Raw genomic sequence first — 22,701 nt, 5'->3', positions numbered from 1 at the left:
CTCGCTCCGCCGTTAAACGAGGGAAAATTATCAGGAAAACACTTGGATGCGTACTTGGTAGTTTGCGAGCTCGCCCCGCCTAGTTATGCTAATGTTAAGTGAACTCTGCGATGAGAGACGAATTGCTCCGAAAAACAGCATTATTGTTTGAAATTCTACTTTGTTCGTGCTTTTTAAATTCTGATTTTTTAATGTTGTTTTTTTTAATAATTAGCATATATGTAGAAAAACATTTATGCAATGAAGAATAAAATTGCACATTAAACGGCGAGGCAACAGCAAATATATTAAAGTTGACACGGAAAGAATTTTCTCTCAGAATTTATCCTGAAAATTACATACCACAATAAGATATAACATATGTTCGATTAATTTTACTATGTACATATTAATATTTTTTATTGTGGCAAATATCAATTAGAGAAACTCTTATAAAATTCTTCCAATACCATATTGTTCCATGATTACCATGATTTTCAGGGTAAATTCCAAGAGAAGATTCTCTCTGTGTAAAAAAAATTAATAAAAATATGAAACGAAAAATTACAAAATTATAATGACAGTTAAAAATGTGATCGTAAGAGGAATTTCCGTTTGTTTATTCATCTTGTAGAGTGGCTCTGTTGTGAAGTATAGAAATATATTTCTCTTCTACTCTTGTCGCATCCTGTACACTTCAGAATCCGTGATGCAGATGTTGCGAATTGTCGCGTATCATTCTGATTCCGGTCGGGGCGCGCTTTTGTTTGCTCGTTTTATCGCCGTCAATATTGACTGTGTTGATTGACCCTAGAACACTCGCTGCGTCAGCCCGCACCTGTCTCTTGCATTCTGCATCGCTCCGCTGCACTCGCGTCGCATCGTGTACGTGAGAGATAGGCAATCGCAATTCTGTCGGTTGTATAAACGTGAAAAAAGCAACGCGCAGAGATCGCGTTCGATGGTTTCAATTTATAGCGAATTATTCGCGCGCCTATTGTCTACGTCTATCCGTCTACAAATCGCAACAAAAACGCATCGATAAATTCGCGGATACATTTAACGATTTTGCAAACACGAAGGAGAAAGTTCAGCAATAGCTTTCATATAGTACTTTAAATTCACAGAGAATAATGTTACGCGAAATATTAATTTATATTTAATCCTTAGATTTGCGCATCATTCTTTATCACTTGTACGAATTCTATTTATGCGGTTTATTGGAATTTGTTTTTGTATTTATTCAATTTAACGAAGCGAAATTCTTTTTACAAATTGAAAATAATTGAGTAATAATTTTATTTATCTCGTGTCCATTTGGGAAACAACTACGAAACAATTTATATTTAATCAAGAAACATCGAGTGGATTTTATCACGCAAACGCAAGAAAATCGATGATGACTAAAACGAACGTAAAAACCACATAGTCTCGCGTACTTAACATTACTTTCGCTCGACGCATTTTAAGATGTGATTTAGGCGGAGCTTCCGATTTGTTATGCATTCAGATTCTCAAAGAGTAACTTAAACATATGGTAATGAAATTCTCCTTTGACACATAACAACGCATTTCAAGCACGTACATAGTTTGGGATACTTTTCGTTCAAATTTATTCAACCGCAATACCTATAGCAATTTTTATTATAATGGTGGAGTTAACCAGTGCAATCCCGCGAATGTTTCAATCAATTTGCATCAAGAGTCGGAAGCAATTTTACGCTACGCAAATTGACAATAAAACGATTTTATTTGTTGCTTTATCGTTACAAAAGTTTCATTTACCATTTATTATTTAGAAATGTCTTATTTCGAGTGATGAACTATACAACTGAATTGGATCGTTTCATTTGAATCGCTGGAATACATATTGCGAATAGGTATCGGACTGTTCCCATCTCGAGGGAGAACAATCGCAGCTTCTTGGAATTAATGCGATCTCGTTGTAGTCTGACAGTCTTGAGCTTTCTGATGAAGTTGGCACGTTTATCTTGAAAGGCGGCAAGTCTATTTGAGCCTGGCTCTCTTAAAAGGACGGCTAAGACGAAATTCTTGAGATACGCGGTTACACTTCTTAATTAAGATGTGTCAGAACGATACCAAACTTCGTGTTATCTGGCAAATTATTTCAGTCCCATGCTCAGTGAAGTGATATTAAATGGAAAACTTCATCACGCGTTAAAGGCAAAGAGGATTTTAGAGAAGCGTATACGTCTGTGTGTGTGTGTAGATTAATTTGAGAATATCTAACGAATATTGTTCGCAACGAATTTAAGGTAGAATAATTTGTACGAGAGACATATATATCGAGAAATATAATAAAGCAGCAAATAATTCGTGTATTTGTACGTGCAAACATTATTCTTCATTAATTTCTCACATTTCTCATACAGAAGTTCCACAAATCAGATTTACAAAACTGTAACTTTACTTTAGGAATTAGCATCTCTCACATAATCCGAGTAAATATAATATTTCAGGAAATATTTACGTTAATTTGCTTTTTAAATTAATTCCGCATATCCCGGGATATTACCTAGAAATTAATGCTAAATGTAGCATACGCTTTGGACGAGAAACTACTTTAATCCAATTACATACAGCATACGGTTAATATACTATATCACCAGCGCGCATCGCGATATTTATTGTGTTACGTTATTTTAGCGAGATTTTGCAAATTACGCAACAGCTGATAACCGCGTGTACAATGGAATAAAGCCGCATATGATCATTAATTGAGCGCTCTTGGTAGCCCTACGTCAATTTCATCATATCCGCTAATCATGGGTCAAAGATCGCCCAACAGGAAACCTATGCTTATACAGCTAGCATAGCTAATGCGGTTTAGAGTAGGCGTGTCCATCATAATGCGAGCCATTGCCCAAACCAGCTTAATATGGGAGGCTTTGTTGGATGTCTGAAGCATCATTATAGCGATACAAATTGTATATAAACTTTTTTCTCCTTAATATCTCGTAGATAATTCATTTTTTTACGATAAATAAATATATTATTCAATGCGCAGCAGAAAATTTTTTGCAAAGAAAAAAAGAGAAAAAAACTTGAATACAAATATATACAATTTTTTTAATATCTCGTAGAGAAAATTTATATTTTTATGATAAATAAATATATCATTTAATGCGCAGGAAAAAATAATTTTTGCAAAGAAAAAAGGAAAAACTCGAATACAAATATATAAAATGTTTTCTCTTCAATATCTCGTAGAGAAAATTCATTTTTTTTTACGATAAATAAATATATTATAATGCGAAGAAGAAAAGAATTTTTTGCAAAGAAAAAAAATTTGAATTACAATTCTTATAAGGAATATTCATATGTCGCTTTTGCGATGCAAATGCCTTTGTTGTGCTCCTCGAACGTGAACCACCGGTGCTTCGGTTATCTATATGCCGCGGATTTCTTTGTGGTGTCCGCTAATTAGAATTTGTGTCGCGAGTTTCAGGCAACGTGGCGCGCACTAAAGAGCAACTGAGAAAGAGAAGAGACGCCCGGTGCATCTTGACGATGCAATATTGCATGCGGAGTCGAGTGTCATTCTCGTCTCTTGCCTTTCGCGCTCTCGTTCGATGGCCCTCGCCGTCGTTCACGAATCTCAGATTGCATATACAGCGTCAACTGTGTGCTTCCGATGACAAAAGTTGGGTATGCAATTTTTTTGCAGTCTCGTTAATTGGTGAAATATTGTTGCATCACCGACAGAGTGATTTGTATTCGGAAATAATTCGCTCAATTAAACAATTTCCTCTTTTTTGTTCCGCACAATTTTGTCAAATATTTTCTCGCAAATTGCAAGCGCGATAATATTTACAATATTACATATTGCTTGTAACACAAGCGTGGTTAACCATGACTTAACGTGACTCGCTACTACAAGTAGCGAGTTGTATTTTATCGTAAATCGCCGACCACAAATTTGCACTAATTTACAATAATACATATCCGGAAATTAGATAATAATTTACTGGTAATCTCATACTAATGTAATGAAAAATAGCGACAGCGTAATTTTCGACTGTTTCTTCCCTCCTTTTTTACGTTGTTTGATTCGCTCGTGTGATTATCAAGTTTAGTGTCGAGAAAGAGAGTCAATGACACTAAATCGCGTGAAATGGAAATGATTGAGGCCCGACGTGAATCAATGCCCTCTAAATCCATCGGTGCGATAAAATGCCCCGACAGTCACGAAATACCGCCGTCGGATATATGAGAGAATTTGCAAAGCAAATTTTCCGGATTTTACCGACGGTCGCGAATTTTTATTCCATTGCCCTTAGAGCCCATCCCAGGCTTCGGAGCTTCGCTTTAATCTCGCTGTTTTGATATGAGCTTTCAGTTTACTGACCTTTTGACTGTGATCTGCGAAATGCAAGCGCAAGAAAATGAAGAGTTAGCTTCGCATAAAAAGCTCACGTGCATATTCATTATTAAATCCGGAAATTCCAGATAAATTAGCGTTTGTGACACTCTTTTGATACTTATCAATGAATATAACTGTCCGGAGGATTCGACGGAAGGGGTATAAAAAAAGCTCTTTATCTCCATGACATTTATTATAGCGACAAAAAGTACTATACCTACATATACATACAATGCTATTGTAATATAAATTATATCTATGATTAGATGATTTGCCACGCCTTTTTCCCTTGAGAAAGAACTTTAATTCTATTTATAGTAAATTAGAAAAATTACGCTTCGCGTAAACTGCATAAGAGATGCAACCCTTAGTTACGGGTAAAACACTAAACGTTGCATTCAAGACAATGCAATTCGTTTTGGACTATTTTACTGCCTCGTGCGCAGTTTCTCGCGTGAGATGTACACAAAGATCGTGTTGAAATTGCAGAAAGAATTTATTTATGTACGTTATGTAATATATACCTATATATATATATATATATATATATATATATATATATATATATATATATATAAATGTAGAACTTGTTCTTTTCTCTCGACGCGATGTTTCTCGCCGCTGTTTTATTGCGAGGTAATCTTTTCGCGAATCGGTGAAAAAAAAATCCAGCGTCGTTTCTCGCATTTCTGCGGTTTCCACGGGGAATCGACCTTTCTAGAGGAAAACCCATAAGAAAGGATCAGTAGCAGACTGAATTCTGGAATTTCTTTTTTCGTCGCTTAGGATCGTAAAGTGACCGTTCCACTTGATTAAAGATTAGGTTCGCTAGTCTTGCGGTGTTTAGGTGCGTTTCCGGTAGTAATGGGCGGAAGCGGAAAAGCGTCGGAGAGAGAAGACGCGGCAAAATAGTCGCAGTAATTTATTAATGTCCCGGCAGTATAATGTTGTCTCTCAGTGCAAATAGCTTTTACAAGCGCGAAGAAAAAAAGCACTCGTACGCGAGTCTATAAACAGCGGATTAGAGAAGAGAATTTGTTAAATTGCTCAGCAAAAGTTGATGCTAATTTGTTATAAATATAAACTCGCGATTTCTATGATGCATGCATGTATAAATCATTGTTAAAAATAAATAATTTATTCAGTTGATGTGAGGTAAATAAACGCGATTTGTACATTTTCTTGGTACTATAAGCTATTATTATGACATCGTGTGTCATCTCGTCGAAAGAAGTCAAGGAGAACTGCATTGCCGCTCGTAGAATAACTGCATTTATTAATCTCCGAAGGCCGCGTTGTAGCGAAGAAAGTCTCGCCTATTGCCTGAGGAATCTCGAAATTTCTCAATAATATACCTTATTATACTCTGTTGCGTCATGAAAAGATCCGTATTACTCTTTACGGAAATGACGCGAGATATTGCGAAGCGAGAGAAAGAAAGACAAAGTCGTACGACTTTCGAAAGTAATTATATAACTAATATAAAAGTAATAACCGATTGAATCTCTCTCTGTTGCAGAAGGTGGATCCCGAGCTGATATTTACGAAACAGGAGCGAATCGGAAAGGGCAGCTTCGGCGAGGTTTTCAAAGGCATCGATAATAGGACCCAGCAAGTCGTGGCCATTAAAATCATCGATCTCGAGGAAGCGGAAGATGAGATCGAGGACATACAGCAGGAGATTATGGTGCTGTCGCAATGCGACAGTCCATACGTCACCAAGTATTATGGGTCTTACCTCAAAGTAAGTGGAAAAACATTTTATCCCGAGAGAGAGAGAGAGAAAAAAAGAGTATTTGATAAAACATCTCGAGTAATTTTATATCCAGTTGTTGCATCATGAGCGTCAAATTGCATTTATCGGCCGCATAAAATGCCGACCGGGACACTTTATATATTTTATCGCTATAGACGCAAAACTAAAAGCTCGCTATCGAGGACACTCGGGCATCGTTACGTTCTATCATTTTTCATACGGCAAAGAATAGGAAGGGCTTGTTGTGACGGTCGGTTAACTATCGCTTCCGGCTTTATCGGATCGTCCATTGCTTCCGCTTCCTGCGAGAGAAAGAGAGAGAGTGAGGTTCAACAAGGTGTTGCAAATATCAGCGACTCTTCCCGTAGTATCGTGTTGTAACATTATATAATAATAATAATAATCGGGATCTCTTCATTTTTGAACATTTTCATTCCCCATGAAAAATTCAATAAAAAATCCATATAAGTTGATAAAAAAATTATTAAATATTTCTATTATGTATGAAAACACAGAGATATGAGACATATATGGTACGCACATTTCTCACAGAAATGCAAGGAAAGACAAGACGTCTATGCTTCTCGAGTGAACGTGATTTTGTACCGTTTCTGCAATACGCTGCGGGAAAATCATGTCGATCAACGGGATCGAGATCGAGCGGAAAAGTCACGGACGGTCGTTCGTTTGCATAAGTCTCGTCTTTCCTCACGTGAACCACGACGAGGAGTTATGTTTCGCGCCATCGTCGACACGCTTTCGACGTTGGCCAAGAGGAGACACGTTTCCTCGCCGTGTCGTTTTGTTGCATTACCGACAAGCCGGGGCTATTTGTGATCCCACGAGGAGGAGGAAAAGGAGGGGCAAACATTGTCCGCATTCTGAAACGAATGCCAGAATCTCTTAGGCAATTTTAGGTGCAGTCGCTTTTTTTTTCTCTTTATACGGGAGCGAGAGCTCGCTCGTGTTTTCACGAAATAGTAATACGTATCAGAGTATCATTCAAATCATTATTTTCTTCAATTATAATTTTTTTATAAGTTTGACAGACAATTTAATACCTTTTCTTTGTTTATCAAATTTATGGATGGATTTTTTTCACGAAAAGAGATAATTTCTATTTCTGTAGATAATGTAAATTATGTTTATTTTTTTGTTTGAGATTTTATTATTTTAATACTTTTATTAATGCAATAATGCCGCTACTTTTTACATTTTATTCCATAATATATAACGACTTGTAATAGCGACGACAAATTAACTACCGATCGCTCTGAGAGGTTACAACGAATAAATCACAAACTTTGCGAGCCCTCGTTAGGGAAGGGCAGCGAAGGAAACAAATAAACCGAATCAACGCGATCGTTATCGACGATTGAGGGATCGTTAATTGCGGCAAAAAGGGAAGGGGAGGACTGACTACCGGTTTCTTCGACCTCGCGCGAAATTGTATACACAAAACGAGGAAGCAGATTAACTCCTGCACGCCCTTCTACTTTTCGCCTCCCTCGTCGTTTTCACAGCCGAGGAGCGCAAAAGCCCAGTATGATTACTTATGAAATGAAGGAACCCTTCTCTCCGCTTCGATAGTCCTGCCTGGCCGAGAGGAAGTTTCCTTAACGACCTGCGCGAAACGGTCATTAACGATCGTTAGTTAAGTTAGTCGTTCCTTTTCTCTCTCTCTCTCTTTCTCTCGACTCGAAATACGTTTTCTCGCCAATTTGAGTCGCGACGGCCGCGTTTGCATAGATAATTGCGCAAATGATGCTAATTACGAGGCTCGCGATCGACGTTGTTATAAACGATACTCATCGAGGACGCGGGAGGTGTATAAAGGTCTGATTAACATAATTACGAGTGGGGTGAAAATGTTGACTCCACGAGGCACGCCTTATCGCGAAAGAATTAATTCAGAAATAATGTCGTATATAAATAATCTTTGTATTACACGTGCAGGCAAAGTGGCACTTTGTGTACGTGTTTTCTGTGCGGAAAGCGGCCGATTTCCCACGCCGCCATCTAGCGGCGTGCGATCGGCCACCTCGCGCACAAAGTCACTTTGCCTGCACTTGTAATACAAAATAGTATGTGTATCACGTGCGGATTGACAATTGTTCACTCGTGTAGGGTGGTCGCACTCGTGACCAATTGTCAACTTTCCGCACTTGATACACAATATACTATTTCTGATAAATGATGGGAGAGCGCGCGACGAGACTTCGTGACATTTCCACATCCTCCCATCCGCGTTTCGCCTCTTCCACGTCGTCGAAATTTTTTCCAGCCTCCGCACGACGCGTATACAATGCCAGGAACCTGCAATAATGCGCGATGACACATCCCCGACGATTATTGCGAGAGAGAAAAGAGATGGAAGGAAGGCAAAGGCGCGCGGGTGCCTACGCGTCCGTCTACGCGCCTGATGTCATCGTGTAACGGGTGTATTATATCGCGGCCGCCGCCTCGATCGTCGTCGCGGCTTTCCTACCTTCGGAAACTGTTATTAAGACCGAGACCAAGTCGGTCAACAACGGTTATCGGGCGACGGCGCTCCTCGCTTCGAGAGCGCGAGCCAGATGTAAATTCCACCGTGCGTTTCTATAACGCTTCGCGCGAGCTTTCTGTTACACTCTTTGCTCTCTCACCGCGAAAAGATTCGAGCTATTCGCGTGCCTCGAATATTTTCATTTCTCTCCAAAGAAGCTGCGATGATAAACCTGCATTTCGCATTCAAGACGATTCTGTAAAAAAAAAAATATATATATATATATATATAGCGTGCGCGATTATTATATTTCTTTATGAAATGCCTAGTAGAAGGTATGAATTTTTTCGGGTTTATTACAAGCTTGCAATCTTTGGAATTTGTATGAAAATTCATATCGTAATACTTATTTGCGGCACTCCCTCGAGTTTCTCAATCCGGATGTATCGTTGATTATGAGGGCGTCCCATTATGATTCTTTCGTTATATCCTCTCACCTCGCACGTTGGAGAGGCGGCTAAAAATATTGCTTTATTATCGATCTTCTAAAAATATTGTTTCGCTGTCGTAGCCATCGGATTAATATAAAATAAACTCTGCACGTGTAACTCATAATATTTGTTTATCGTTCATTACTCAGCATATATACGCTTGCGCGCACATACATAATTTTTTAATATTTTATATTTTATTTATTTAATGTTTTAACTTGTCATTTTTTTTATAATCAAAATTGTTGGAAGAGCGTAAGATTTTTTTGACGTCATTGCAGGATTTTATCGGTATATTGTGACAAGTAACGAAAAGATTTTTACGGAACGAATTCCATCCGCGGCTCATAATATCTGGACGAAAATCCACGATGCTTCTCTACTCTTTTACCTCATTATGGCCGGTTTATTGTGCTCCGAACAAAAGACAATACCCGGCTACGCGGTCGAGATTTTATGAATGAACGAGCATAATTACCCGGTTATTATTCGAGCACTCGTGGTCTCTCGACGAAATTACGGTATTTTCGCCACTTGGTTTCCTCTCGCGCTTTTCGAACCGATGGATATCGGTAAATTTTATACAGGGTATCTGACATAAAGTGTCACACCGAAAATATACAAGTAGATCTTATTATTTGGAGACAATTTTTCCCCAGCAAAAATGTTAAGGCTTCAATAGTTTTCCAAGAGTTATAAGCGATTGAAAATAAAGAGTTTTTCGCAAGCTAAGCGTTGTGGAAATAAAACATTAACGAAAGCACAGTCTCCAATTAATTCCAAATAGAGTTTACTTTAATAAATTTTTCATTTAAGGTTTAATTATAAAGATACACGATGGCAAAAATTGGGAACATGCTAAAAATGATGACATTTTTGCCGAGGAAAAATCGTCTCCAAATAACGAGCTCCACTAGTATATATTTTCGGTGTGACACTTTCTGTCAAACACCCTGTATATCCATAGCGAACGTAGGTGTACGTGTCGTATTTCGCAAACAGAATCATCGTCGATCGAGCTTTGCATCTCCAGTTCGCGATCGTGAAATTCGTCCGCCTCGTGGAACGTCAAGAGTAGGTCGCGTGTCAATTTTTTCCGGCAAAAATTCCGCCGCGATTCTTATACCGTTCTCTCTACTTTGTGGCGAGATTTACGGTCAGCGGCTATCGACGCTGGCAAACGTTCCCCGATAATAGCGGGTCGATGAAGAGGGTGCTTTAACTCTTAGCGACCTTACGTGGCACGTGATGTTGTGCTTTATCGTGCGGAGGTTGTCGTTGTTGTCGTCATGAGAGATAACCTGGAGCGTTTTAGATCGAGGTCGCGAAGATTACAGATGTAAAGCAGCGTGAAAATACTGGAGTCTAGAGGATCGAATCTCTCCCATTTTTCGTAGAGAGTCGAAGTAGGGGAAAGTGGATCCTACAAAATGCAACGCGGCATGCAAAATAGAGACAAGAGAGCCGCTCGGCGAATGGATGATTAATGGACCGGTCGAACTTCTCGTTGCTTTTTTGGCGCGCGCGTTATGTCCTTTTGTTCCTGCGTTTCGCGAAATGGCAGGAGTGTTGTTGGCATTGATGGACGACGCGACGGAATTAATCTTCACTTTTACGCGCCCGTCTTTTTTTTGGCATCACGCGTGAGCAACTAAAACGTCGAATAATCGCATAAACGTCGATAAATCGCAGCATGTTCGCGAACAAATCGATGCGATCCAGTGGTTTTTTTTCTCTTCGTCGACGTATTCGATTGGAGCCCCGAATTTCTAAAGGGCTTTGTTTCCTTTTTTTTCTTTTTTTTTCGATTATACTAGTTCACTCGAGCGCTCGTGATTTCTCAGAAATCTGCGTTAGAAATTTTTTCGCGTACAATGAAGATCCTAAATAATGTCGATTAGTTTCACAAAAGATCGCAATTTCCGATAGGGTAATTACTGTATTCAAACGGACTTTCTCCCCCCAAAGAGGTCTGAAATTAAGCGCTTCTGTCGTCACTCGCCGAGAGTGAAAGCGGCCGATTACCGAGCTCCGTCAATTAACCATAATTGCCGCGAACGGATGATGACGAGAGGTGGAGGTGAAAAAATAATTCTTTCTACTAGGACGAGGGGCGACAATCTATTCTCGGATCGTGTCGAATGAGAGATCTAAGCCACTAGGAAATTGACCGATTAATAATAGCTCCCTTGCAATGCTAGAATTCGTAACCCGTTACGTAAAGTGACCCCTTACAGTTCGTCATTGATGATGATGCGTTGAACTTTGTGCAGGAACTTGCATTAATCTCTCGGAGATACTTTCTTTCCTTTCAGTAGCAAAATTGAGGATTTTAATAAATCACAGAAAGTTTGTTTAAATTAAAGCTGCTCTCTCCTTTAAAGTAATAATAATTAATCAAACAATATAAAAAAAAGTATAAATATATAAATATGATGTTTTTTTAAATCGGCCAACAGAGCCAAAGCACCAAAATTAATTATTCGGTATCTCTTGGTTTGAGATCACTTAGTTCATATATAAATTAATCTCGAAACTTATATACGTCCGAGAAGTCGCTGAAGCGGGAAATGTATATATATTGTATATATCTTGTAGAAAATAGAAATAAAAATAAATATCAATTTTGCTGCGGGTCTTGATCGATATTTGCTCTGGCAAGGCTCATTAACCCCCTTCGTCCTTTCGATTAACCCTCTGTTCGCGCGCAATTTACTTTCTTATTATCCCCTTGGGGAATTTAATACACGACTATCTCAAAATTGATATCTCTGATAGCGCTCTCGATAAATCGGCCAACCGTCTCCCGTCTCTTTCGGAAGAAAGACAAAGGATTCTATCGAACAAGAGGAATGACACGGCGATCCTCTCCCCGTATAGAAATTCGCAGAGATGGCCGGTCGAAATCGGGTTGAACGAACCCTTTTGCGTCGACAACGAGGGCCACCTACCTCGAGACGATTTAAAGGAGGGAAAAAGTGGGGCGCACTCGAGCCTCGTGACCGGCCGACGGTGATAAATGATGCCCATTTTATGGGCAGCCATCCTGGCGAGTGTCCCCGGTCGACCTGCTTAAACTACGAAAATTATTTGCCATAAAACGATGGCGCGCGTCAACCGCACGTCGAGCGAAAGCCGGCGCCAAGACTTGTAGAGTCTCTCTCGGGGATACTCGGGATATTCCATAAGGATAGATGAATGCGAGAAATCTGACTTTCGCGCACCAAGTAGTATCTCCCGTGTGTTTATCTTGTCCTTCGGGGAAAGGAGATTCATTTAATGAGGAACCGTAAACTCGGAATTTTTATCTCGAACAATCTTATACACAGTTTTATTTCGCGGTTGAATCGACGATTTATTTTACTGTGTAATACGGAATTATGATTCGGCATAAAGTGACCGCGCGAATCTTATGTTCAAATGGATGCATTCGGTTTAATCAGCAGATTTTATACAGGGTGCATCTAAATAATTACGAAAAATTTTAGGAGATACTTCTTCGTCAAAAATTAAAAGGGGTTTTTTTTTATATAAAATTAAGTTTTTTTTCTCAAATTTCAGACAAATTAAAAGAATGAAACTCGGTGGATATTTTCCACCAATGCAAAGAATATTAATATTTTTTTAAAATAAAATTTATGTAAGAAATCCTCATTAATTTTTGAAAAAGAATCCTAAATTTTTTCACACTTATTTCTGTATATTGTAGCTTATGATCTGCCGAACAAAAGATGCAATAGTTAAATAATGGACAACAATTATTGAGTTACAGTCAGTCAAACAACTCGCAAAGCCCGAGTTTTTCTGTTTGATTGATTGTAAATCATTAACTATCTATTGAGCTTCAAACCATTTTTTGTTCGGTAGATCATAAGCTACAACATATGAGAAAACATGATTTTATCGGGACTCAATTTCATCTAGGATTTCATATAAATTGAAAAATTCCGCACTAATCCTATATAAAATTGGATCTTATCTTAGTAAAAATTACAGCCAGTTAAACACAAAAAACTCAGATCCTATGAGTTGTTTGACTAACTAGCTCAGTAACTGTCCATTATTTAGCTACAAAATTATTAGATCTTTTCAACAGGTCAGCTACAACACATATGAAAAAACTCAACTTAATTTAAGCAAAACCTATTTTACACGAGATTAGTACAGGGTATGAAGAATTTTAGTAGAATTTTTCTAAAATAGCGACGCGTCACGCGAAGGGCTCGCGTTTTGTTTCTCTCAACGCTACAACTTTCACTTCGCACGGGAGGTGGCGATAAAGTGTGGCGAGGAGGAGATCGATGTATATAATACACACGGTGGCTTGTAATTGCAAGGCCGCGGCCGATACGCCTCTCCGAGGGGAGGAGGATCAATTAATTATTTCTTTATAATCGATTGAACAAAGGGCGTAAATCTTGGTCGGATCACTAGCTCGGGCCGTGCTGATTATTAACGCGCGATAACTCATCCGTTTTATCGCCCTTACGCGTTGCACCACCAGCGTCATCGCCGACGTTATCATCATCATCGCGCGCTGTATAATTTACCCGATAAGTCGCACAGTGATTGGTCATCGATGTCGGATATAATTATCGCGCGTAAGATCCGGTCAGCGCTGACGCGTTACCTTGGGGGAAAATTAATAGGCCGCGCAGGAAACGGAGACGCTTTCCTTAACAACCCTCATATTAGACAATAATTTACGACTGTTCGAGGTGCCATGAATCTTCATTAGCGGAACGACCGCGAGATTAATCATATCGCGCTGTCCGTGTTGTCGAGAAAAGGTCAGCTCACTCTCGTGGCAGGATGTGCTCGCAAGCTCTGTATGTTGCTCTGTTTAATGCACTAATCGTCACTTTGCAAATCGATCTGTCTCTCAGTAGAGTGCGAGTCGGACGACGCGATTATCTCTCAGATGTAAAAAAATCTTGTCTTCCGAATCGTACATTATTTAAATATTTTTTATAATTAGTTTTGACGTAATTTCTGAAAAATATCATATAGACTGAAATTTTAGCTCAATCCTCGAGCATTTGGAAAATATCTTTGAAATACCGCAACGCAGCAGGAAGCCGGTTTATCGCAATACTTTCCGGTCCATTTTCCTTAATGGTGTCTCATGGTCCAACCCAGATAACGATCGTTCGGCGAAATAAATCTATTTTGATTAATTAACTGGGACTCTTCGATTTTTATCGCTGGAATTGACAATTTGTTAGCTATGTCCTCACTGGAGCAACAACGAGCAACTTTTTGTTCCATGTTTCTTCGAAAAGTTGCTCGTTGTTGCCAAAAGTTTCTTAAGCTGCGTCTTCACTGGAGCAACTTTTTGTTGATGTTCCATGTTTCTTCGAAAAGTTGCTCCGTTGTTGCCGAAAGTTTCTTAACCTGTGTCCTCGCTGGAGCAACAACGAGCAACTTTTTGTTGATGTTCCATATATTTCTTCAAAAAGTTGCTCGTTGTTGCCGAAAGTTTCTTAAACTGCGTTCTCACTGGAGCAACAACGAGCAACTTTTTGTTCATGTTCCATGTTTCTTCAAACAGTTGCTCGTTGTTGCTGAAAGTTTGTTAAGCTGCGTTCTCACTTTTTATTAATGTTCCAAGTTTCTTAAAAAGTTGCTATAATTATTGCTGAAAGTTTCTTAAGCTGCGTCCTTATTGGAGTACCAACGAGCAGCTTTTTGTTAACGTTACATATTTCTTAAAAAAGTTGTTTGTTATCGCTCCAGTGATGACATTACGCATTTCCGCAGCGGCTCTCAATCGAATTCGTATTCGTTCTGCTCAACAGGGTACGAAGCTGTGGATCATCATGGAATACCTGGGTGGCGGCTCGGCCCTGGACTTGATGAAGGCCGGTAGCTTTGAGGAGATGCACATTGCCGTGATATTACGCGAGGTGCTCAAAGGGCTGGATTATCTGCACAGCGAGCGTAAGCTCCATCGCGACATTAAAGGTACATCCGCTCGATAAGGCTCGAAAGATGTTTATGATCAACACTTTTAACCCTCGGCGCCGAGAGATTTCGTGCAAGATAATTTTTGAGCAAGACATTAAATATTACGCTAATTATAATGTTTCATCCGATTAAATTCCGCAGGAAATTAACTGCGGTGCGACACATTCTTTTTTCTCCTTAAAAACAGATTTATTATATTTTCATTATTAATAACTTTTCCTCGTGATAAATTTACGCGAAAAATAACATTTGCTCTCGAGTGTATAACACATAATTTATTTTAATAATTTTTTTAATACTTTGTATTTTTATTTCGTACATAAAACATTAATTTATTTGGCCATGCTCTTTTCAATTTTATAGCGGCAAATGTGTTACTGAGCGAAATGGGCGACGTCAAGCTGGCCGATTTCGGTGTAGCTGGTCAACTGACGAACACCACCAGCAAACGAAACACTTTTGTCGGCACGCCATTCTGGATGGCACCCGAGGTTATCAAACAGTCCGCTTACGATTCCAAGGTAATTGTAATAAAATTAAAAATTGTAAATTAATATATTATCGAAAATTAAAAAAAAATATTTCTAAAAAAGAAGAAATCTATTTATATTTATTCCTATAATATTACCATTTTTTAATTATCATCGGGTGACTTCATAGTTTTATATCATTTATTACCATCAAATATTTATAAAATATAAATATAAAATTAATAATTATATAATATAAAATATAAATATATATATATAACTAATAAATATATAAAATTAATAAATGTAAAATTAACTCTTTATTAATTAGACTTGAATTTAGTGCTCGGTTTTGCTTTTTTCATTTTTCTTCGAAGCGCTCGCATTATTTGTCATTTTAGAAAATTATTTCCAAAAGTAGCGCGGTCACGTTTTCATTAGCGCATAGTTAGCTTCATTTGACTGTGCCAATAGTAGCTCCACGAGTGATTATTCCGCAGGCTGATATTTGGTCTCTGGGCATCACGGCGATCGAGCTTGCGAAAGGGGAGCCTCCCAACAGCGAGCTGCATCCCATGAGGGTCCTCTTCCTAATACCCAAGAACAATCCACCGCAGCTGACCGGGAATTACACGAAACAGTTCAAGGAGTTTGTCGAAGCCTGTCTCAATAAGGACCCTGAAAACGTGAGTGCACCGTAACGTAAATAGCTGTCCGCGTTACGAGTCGATTAATTTAGTCCATTCAGTAATGTGTTTGAGGTTGTTAAACAGTTTGATGCCTTTATTACGACTACTAAAAAAGTTACTCGAACAAGATAGCAATGTAGACAATACAATAGAAATTGAATTTACAAGATCAGCTAACTCGACGAGAGAAAACGCGATTAATTTTTATTCATCGATCGTTGTATTGTGCTTGTATATAGAGGCCGACAGCAAAAGAGCTGCTAAAGTTCCAGTTTATCAGAAAGGCGAAGAAGAACTCGTACCTAATCGACCTGATCGATAGGTACAAAAAGTGGAAGTCGCAGCGCAGCGAAGAGTCGGAGACCGAGAGTGAGAATTCGGACTCGTGAGTATCTCGGTTTCTTTTACGAAAGTAAAAACCGGCTGCCAGTTATCTTCAGTGTGTTACGTACATTGAGAACATTTTTCTGCCGCATTAATTCCACAATAAATTTATATCTTGAACGTGTAAGAGGAGAAAGAACCAGTTCGGGGCCATTTATCAATCGCGCGGCTATAATAAGTTACGTGTCCGGTAGTAAATTGTAACATACTATATTACACGGTGTTCAGGGAGGAATCCAAGCAAGACAGCGACATGGACGAGCCGTGGATAATGACGGTGAAAGGTCCGCATGGGGTCAAAGGATCCGTGATGCCTATGTTGCCACTGGACGAGCAGCCTGCATCCTTGACCCTAACGCACACGAATCACAGGTCCTCCAATCACAGCCAACCAAGCAAACCGCATGCAAACGGTGCTTCGCGATCACCGCCGAAGGACACCACGCTTAATCATTACAGAAGCGAATCAAGAGACTCGTTGCGCGATGGTCAAGCGAAACATACGCCGGTATTGTTATCATTCTATGCAATCGATCATCATTAATGAGTGATATTTCCTTGTTTTTATGCTTATATTTATATTCCTTTTTTAGTCCCGACCACATGAAGCCGCTCCTCCACCACCGGTGGACACGAGAGAGAAACGAGACGAGCGAGACTATCGTGATTCGAGCCGAGAATCCACGCTCCGAGAACCGAAGGAGATACGTGACGGTCGTGAGAGAGATAGAGAAGGTGTCAGGGAGCGAGAACGAGACAGGGAAGCCAGAGATCGGGACAGAGCCAGTAGGGACTTTAACTCGCGGGAAAAGAGGAGAAACAGCAAGCCGGAAGTGCCCATCACTTCGATGGCCGATCACAGACCCGGCGAGGATAAGCAGAGGCCTAGAAGTTCGCAGGAACTCAAGCATCCGCGAAGCGTCGCTCTGTCCGGTGTCGTCATGCCTCTGCTTTCCGAGGTATACAATGAATTACATATTAAAATTGTAAACGTATATTATTATTAGAATTATAATCATATAAATATAGAATTATAATATATGTACACATTTTACGGCAATGATTCATATTTTTGGCAATCCTGCAGCTTCAACGAAAGCACCAATATTCGGCGAGAGACAATAATGGCGAAGGTGGTAGCGGTAGCAAGAATGGCGGTGCTATAGAAGAATTGCGAGGCGCTTTCGAATCCGCGGAACGCACGTCGCCAGGCATGACGGAGTCCCTTATCCGCGAACTCATTAAGTCCCTACTTCCGCCCAATCATTCGGAAGGACGCCTGTCCATGCTTATGGAAAAGGTTATTCTGAGGTAATACTCTCTCTTCCCCGAGCGTATATATATTTTCACGGCGGATTCGCGCAGAAAAAACTCAACGTGCTTCTCTGTTTAAGGGATACGTAGGGACGCGAGAGGACAAAGGTCCGCAAGAGAGGACTGTGGTCCCAGAATATACTGACGTTGTAAAGCCATTCGTTATTTTTCTCGATTATCAATTTGTTAATCAATCACGAGCCGAACACGTCGTCGTCGTTGAATAGCGACGACTCCGAATGCGTGAGAACGCAAAGATGCGGAGGGAAATGATGCGTTTGTTATACATATGCCTATCCTCCCCAACATCTTTTCCACGCTCTTCCCCTCCCTCGTTAATCTGTAAAGACCGTGCTACAACGAAGTCTATCGAAGTTTTACGAAGTAGTCTATACTGAACCGCCCCATTTCCATCTATCTTCACCTACCTACCTCGCCGTATGATATAAAAGTATACGTGGACGACGGCAGATGCACGCGAAACGTTGTGCCAGTATTCTTGCAGTTCCTATTCGTCTATTGTCATCGATCCTTTCTCGAACTTTTCAATTGAACTGTCCTACATTTACACGTTTTTCCGTGTCGGTTCGTCGATCGACAGTTCTTTGCAATTACGAATCGAATAGTCTTTATACAATTTTTAATCTGACTTTTTCAAATCAAATATTTAATAATAACTGTATGCTTTTTTGAGAGAGAGCATAAAATTAAAATTGTTTTAAATAAATAGGAAAAATTCGAATTATATATATTTAAATCAATAGAGCGACTTGTCGCTGAAAATCTATTGCTTTTATAGTAATTTAAGATATTGTTTTATTAGTTATTAATTCATTACGGAACTGTCGATTGATTTTTTTACAGCTTTAGATCATAAAACGTTCATTATTAATAGATTAATTGCAGGAAGAATATAGATTATATGTTCAATAGCTTCAAGCTTTATTTTGAAAAAAAAAAAAAAAAGACAATGTTCTGGCAAAATCAATTAACGAGTAGGCGAGAGATAGACTGCGACGTGTTTGCAAGAAGGTTAAATTGAAATCTTTATTACGTAAGATAACTTCATAAAAATCTCTTATCTTTTCCACGTTCAGCGCGAATATGTGGCGAATGCGACAACAAAATAAAATTGTACAGAGGCAAAGCGGATAGATGAAAAGTATTCGATGACTTGGTCTTGCTTCAATGTAGATGCGTCCGCAACGTGCACTATCGCACTATATCGAATATATCTATATGAGAAAGGACCTTTTGAAGCTTCGATGAAGCAACTTTTAAAAGCGACGCTTCTATCAATGTTTTTACAGACAGTGTATTTATTTAGTAGTGTATTCCGATGAGAAAACTTACCGTCTATAGCAGTCGAGCGACAGAAAAAGATGTGTTCTCTGAATAGATTCCTTCCTATTGCTTCCTACGCGCTAGTGCACGTTTCGGACGCGAAGGAAAAAGGCGCTCTAGCAATGCTAGAGGAATTGTAAATATGTATGTAGCGCGATAAGAGATAGTCTTATTGTTCTTGATCGACGTCTTTGCCAATCGGTCGCACAGCTCCGTTAAACGATCTCGTTACGAAGAGAGAAAAAAAGAGGTCCCTTTTTCTTTCCGTGGTTATCTGTCGTCATTGAAAAGAGATGATAGATGATAGGCTATAGATAATATTGCAATTACAAATTTATCGAGAGCTTTTATCGTTTCGTCGGTGTAGTTTTCGCTTGTTGCGTAAAAATTACAGATAAAACAGCGTTACAGCTTTCAGCCAGCAGTTCCCCCCATACGCGACACATAGTAGCGTTTAAATATGTGTAATTAATTTCTAGTTGTGTGTGAAAATCCCACTTGGAAATCGTCGAGAAATGCTACTTTAGAATTCTATCGTCTCCGAAAAACACATCGATATCTTTCTGTCGCGCCTTGAAATACATCCGTATACATCATTAACTTATTAAGAAATAATATCCAAATCGTTTCACGTTGACACGTTATTAAAACGCTCGTGTACTATTTGCCGGATTGTAATAATAATATTAATAATAATAATAATAATAATAATAATAATTTCGCGATTCAATAGTTCGATAGAGAAATTAATGTCGCAGGAAACGTCTTTTATAAATATATAAAAAAAAATTCAATCCCCTTCGACAGAGCGTGACGTGGAACGACTTGACAATCGATCCGAGGCGGAATTTATTAAATGAGGAAGTGTACGAGTAGAGTTTCTTGAACTTTGAATACGCAGCACGTTCGAGCGGTAGCGACCGAACATATATTACGCGAAACTTGAGTACTGCCGTTCTTCCAAACTCAACTTGCGTTATGCACACGAATTTCCCGAATTCACACTCCCCTGTTTCCCTCCTAAGCTCCTCCTTAATTTCCACGATCGAGTCTGAGCTGCGATGACTCCCGCGCAGGGCGTCGACACTTAATCCACGTTGTTTGTAAACTAATGTATTTTATAAAATATAGAGAGAGAGAAACAAATATTCCACACACACGTAAAAAGATAGAGGAATTATAGAGAATATGTCACATCTACGGGGTGGTCGGAGAAAAAAGTCTCGCGAATGGGTACACATGTGTTCTGACGAAATATAAGAACCAGCCCGCGTAAACAATTGTGTAAAGAGAGATGCAAGAGGGTGATAGAGCAAAAGTGAGAAAGAAGAGGGATACGTCAATTAAATGGCAAAAATCTAAAAGTGAAATGGCAAAGAGACTTAATTACGTTATAAAATATGATTATTGCGCCAATTATAATTTTTTTTTTCAATCGAGTCTGCTTTTCCCTAATTTGGATTATGTTTGATAATAAACTAAAAAAAGAATATGGTATATATTCGAACAATCTCTGCTCTATCACCGCCTTTTCTTTTTCTCCGTTTTGTTTTCCTGCTACCCGCCTAGATGAGAAGTAAGTCAGATTATGCGATATGTATCGATTTTATTTTTAGTTGAGTTACGTTAATTATTCATTTACATTATATTGTTAATACAGTCATCGTATGTCAATTGATCAAACGATTTTTTCAGTTTCTCGTCTTAAATCGTGCGAAGAAGTCCTTTTTACGGCGATCGCGAGAAAACCGCTTGACAAGTCTTGACATTTGTTTGACTCTCATGGAAACTATTGTCTTATTGTCGTTTTCGTCGTTTCTTGGATTAAGTTCTTTACATTTTTACGACGATCGCTATACCCTAAGCAGGCCTCATAACGCTGCCATAAATGCTTACCGGTTACATCTGCGCGTTAGAGTATCGCGACGAAGGCGTCTCTGTGCCGAGTTTGAGAAAATTTATGGCTGTGTAAGCAGTATGTTAAAAAAAAATTCCGTCACCCGCGGAGTAGCGATCGATTTTTCATCCAGTAATGTCAATCATTCGTTTGATTGAAAAGATCTCTTTTCCGGCGACCGTCTTTTAATTGACGGCCAAAGAATTGTATATGCAGATTATGTAAGAAATTAAATCTAAGAGTATTAACCCGCTAGCAGTTGGACGAGATTCACACATGTTACAATCTTCGACAGAGAATTGTTATTTACATAAATTTCTCTCTTCTCTATACTTTCAAGTAGATTTATTTAAGCTTCCTGACGAGAGAGTGTGTCTAACTTTGTTTCACTAGCGGGATATTTTTCACTACTCCCGGGGTTAATCGGCGAATTTGTTGTAATTTCATTTCTCACCGAGATAGAAATAGTTTATAATTTTTTTGTTCAATCGGCCTCACAAAAGAGGTCTCGGCTGTAAACGAGCGAGCAAAATTGCGAAATAAGAGCGAGATACGATGAATTGACGGGACGTAATTAGATGATTGCTCGGAGAACGTTTGCGGAAGAAATTTCCCGAATTCGCGCGCGGTCGGACCTTTCTCATATGCCATACTTAACAACAACAACAACAACAACAACCGGCTAGAAGACTTCTGCGCTTTCGTTGAGTATGCTTCGCGTGAAGGTTGGACGCTAAATAAATTCGTTCTTCCGTTTCTCTGCGTATATGTAGATTACGGACGAATAAAATGGCGCCGAACTGTGATTTTCGATTTCTAGGAAAGCACACGTTTGCTTTCTTTTAGTTTATACATTTATATAGTTGACCGAGTGAGAGAGTTTTTATTAATCGAGATCATGGTCAGAGAAAGAGATAGAGAGAAAGAAGAAAAAAGAGAGAAAGAGACACAGATCGACAAGTGCGCGAAAGATCTCGCTTGCGATCCGCGCGAAATCGCACCACATTCAATCCGAATTACGTGTCCTATCGTATCCACAGCACTCTTCTTTGTATTATACTCTTAGCTAACTATCCATCTAATATATTCAACGTTATAACACAGACACACACACACACACATCGTGGTAACAATAATATCTCTCGGCGTAGAGTATATATACATATATAAATATATATATATAAATATATAAATATATATATTTTTTGTATTTTACTTCTACCTTGGCTGCGTTGGACTGTATCATATTGATTGTATGTGGCATGCTAAGGGCGTGTACAAATATGAAATAAAGATTAAGTGAACCACGATGTGGTGAGTACTCTTTCTTAACGATAATGCGGTGCGCATCCGATTTCGGTGGATTATTATCTTTAATTATTGTTATTGCGTTATGCGAATCTTTCATTCCGAGATCGTTTCCTCTGATACATGCTATTTTAATTTTAAGATCTGTAATAATTCGCAGGTATCAAGCGTAAACGTCATTTTGACGTTTAAAGACGACAGTTTGCTACTTGGATCTTCTACTGCGAATATAA

General features: G+C 39.0%; 1 protein-coding gene across 8 annotated transcripts in view; it reads left to right on the top strand.

Annotated features, from left to right (window-relative positions):
- The window catches only part of GckIII (Germinal centre kinase III), a 96,397-nt gene extending 73,927 nt beyond the window's left edge, over positions 1-22,470 (top strand). For all 8 annotated transcript variants that reach the window (XM_085484483.1, XM_085484482.1, XM_085484480.1 and 5 more), the window contains 9 exons: positions 5,883-6,107; positions 14,894-15,059; positions 15,426-15,583; positions 16,033-16,218; positions 16,461-16,606; positions 16,834-17,113; positions 17,199-17,564; positions 17,693-17,916; positions 18,000-22,470. In XM_085484483.1, coding sequence (XP_085340609.1) covers positions 5,883-6,107; positions 14,894-15,059; positions 15,426-15,583; positions 16,033-16,218; positions 16,461-16,606; positions 16,834-17,113; positions 17,199-17,564; positions 17,693-17,916; positions 18,000-18,009 — 1,761 coding nt within the window. In that variant the 3' untranslated portion in view covers positions 18,010-22,470. The remainder of the gene's footprint in view (positions 1-5,882; positions 6,108-14,893; positions 15,060-15,425; positions 15,584-16,032; positions 16,219-16,460; positions 16,607-16,833; positions 17,114-17,198; positions 17,565-17,692; positions 17,917-17,999) is intronic.
- The last annotated feature ends 231 nt before the right edge of the window (positions 22,471-22,701 follow it).

This window comes from Nylanderia fulva, unplaced genomic scaffold (genome assembly GCF_048542155.1).
Source record: "Nylanderia fulva isolate GAGA-0341 unplaced genomic scaffold, ASM4854215v1 Scaffold3, whole genome shotgun sequence".
In the NCBI taxonomy this organism is placed as follows: Eukaryota; Metazoa; Arthropoda; class Insecta; order Hymenoptera; family Formicidae; genus Nylanderia; species Nylanderia fulva.
The sequence above is the reverse complement of the archived record's forward strand: the minus strand, read 5'-3'. Positions and strand labels throughout refer to the sequence as shown.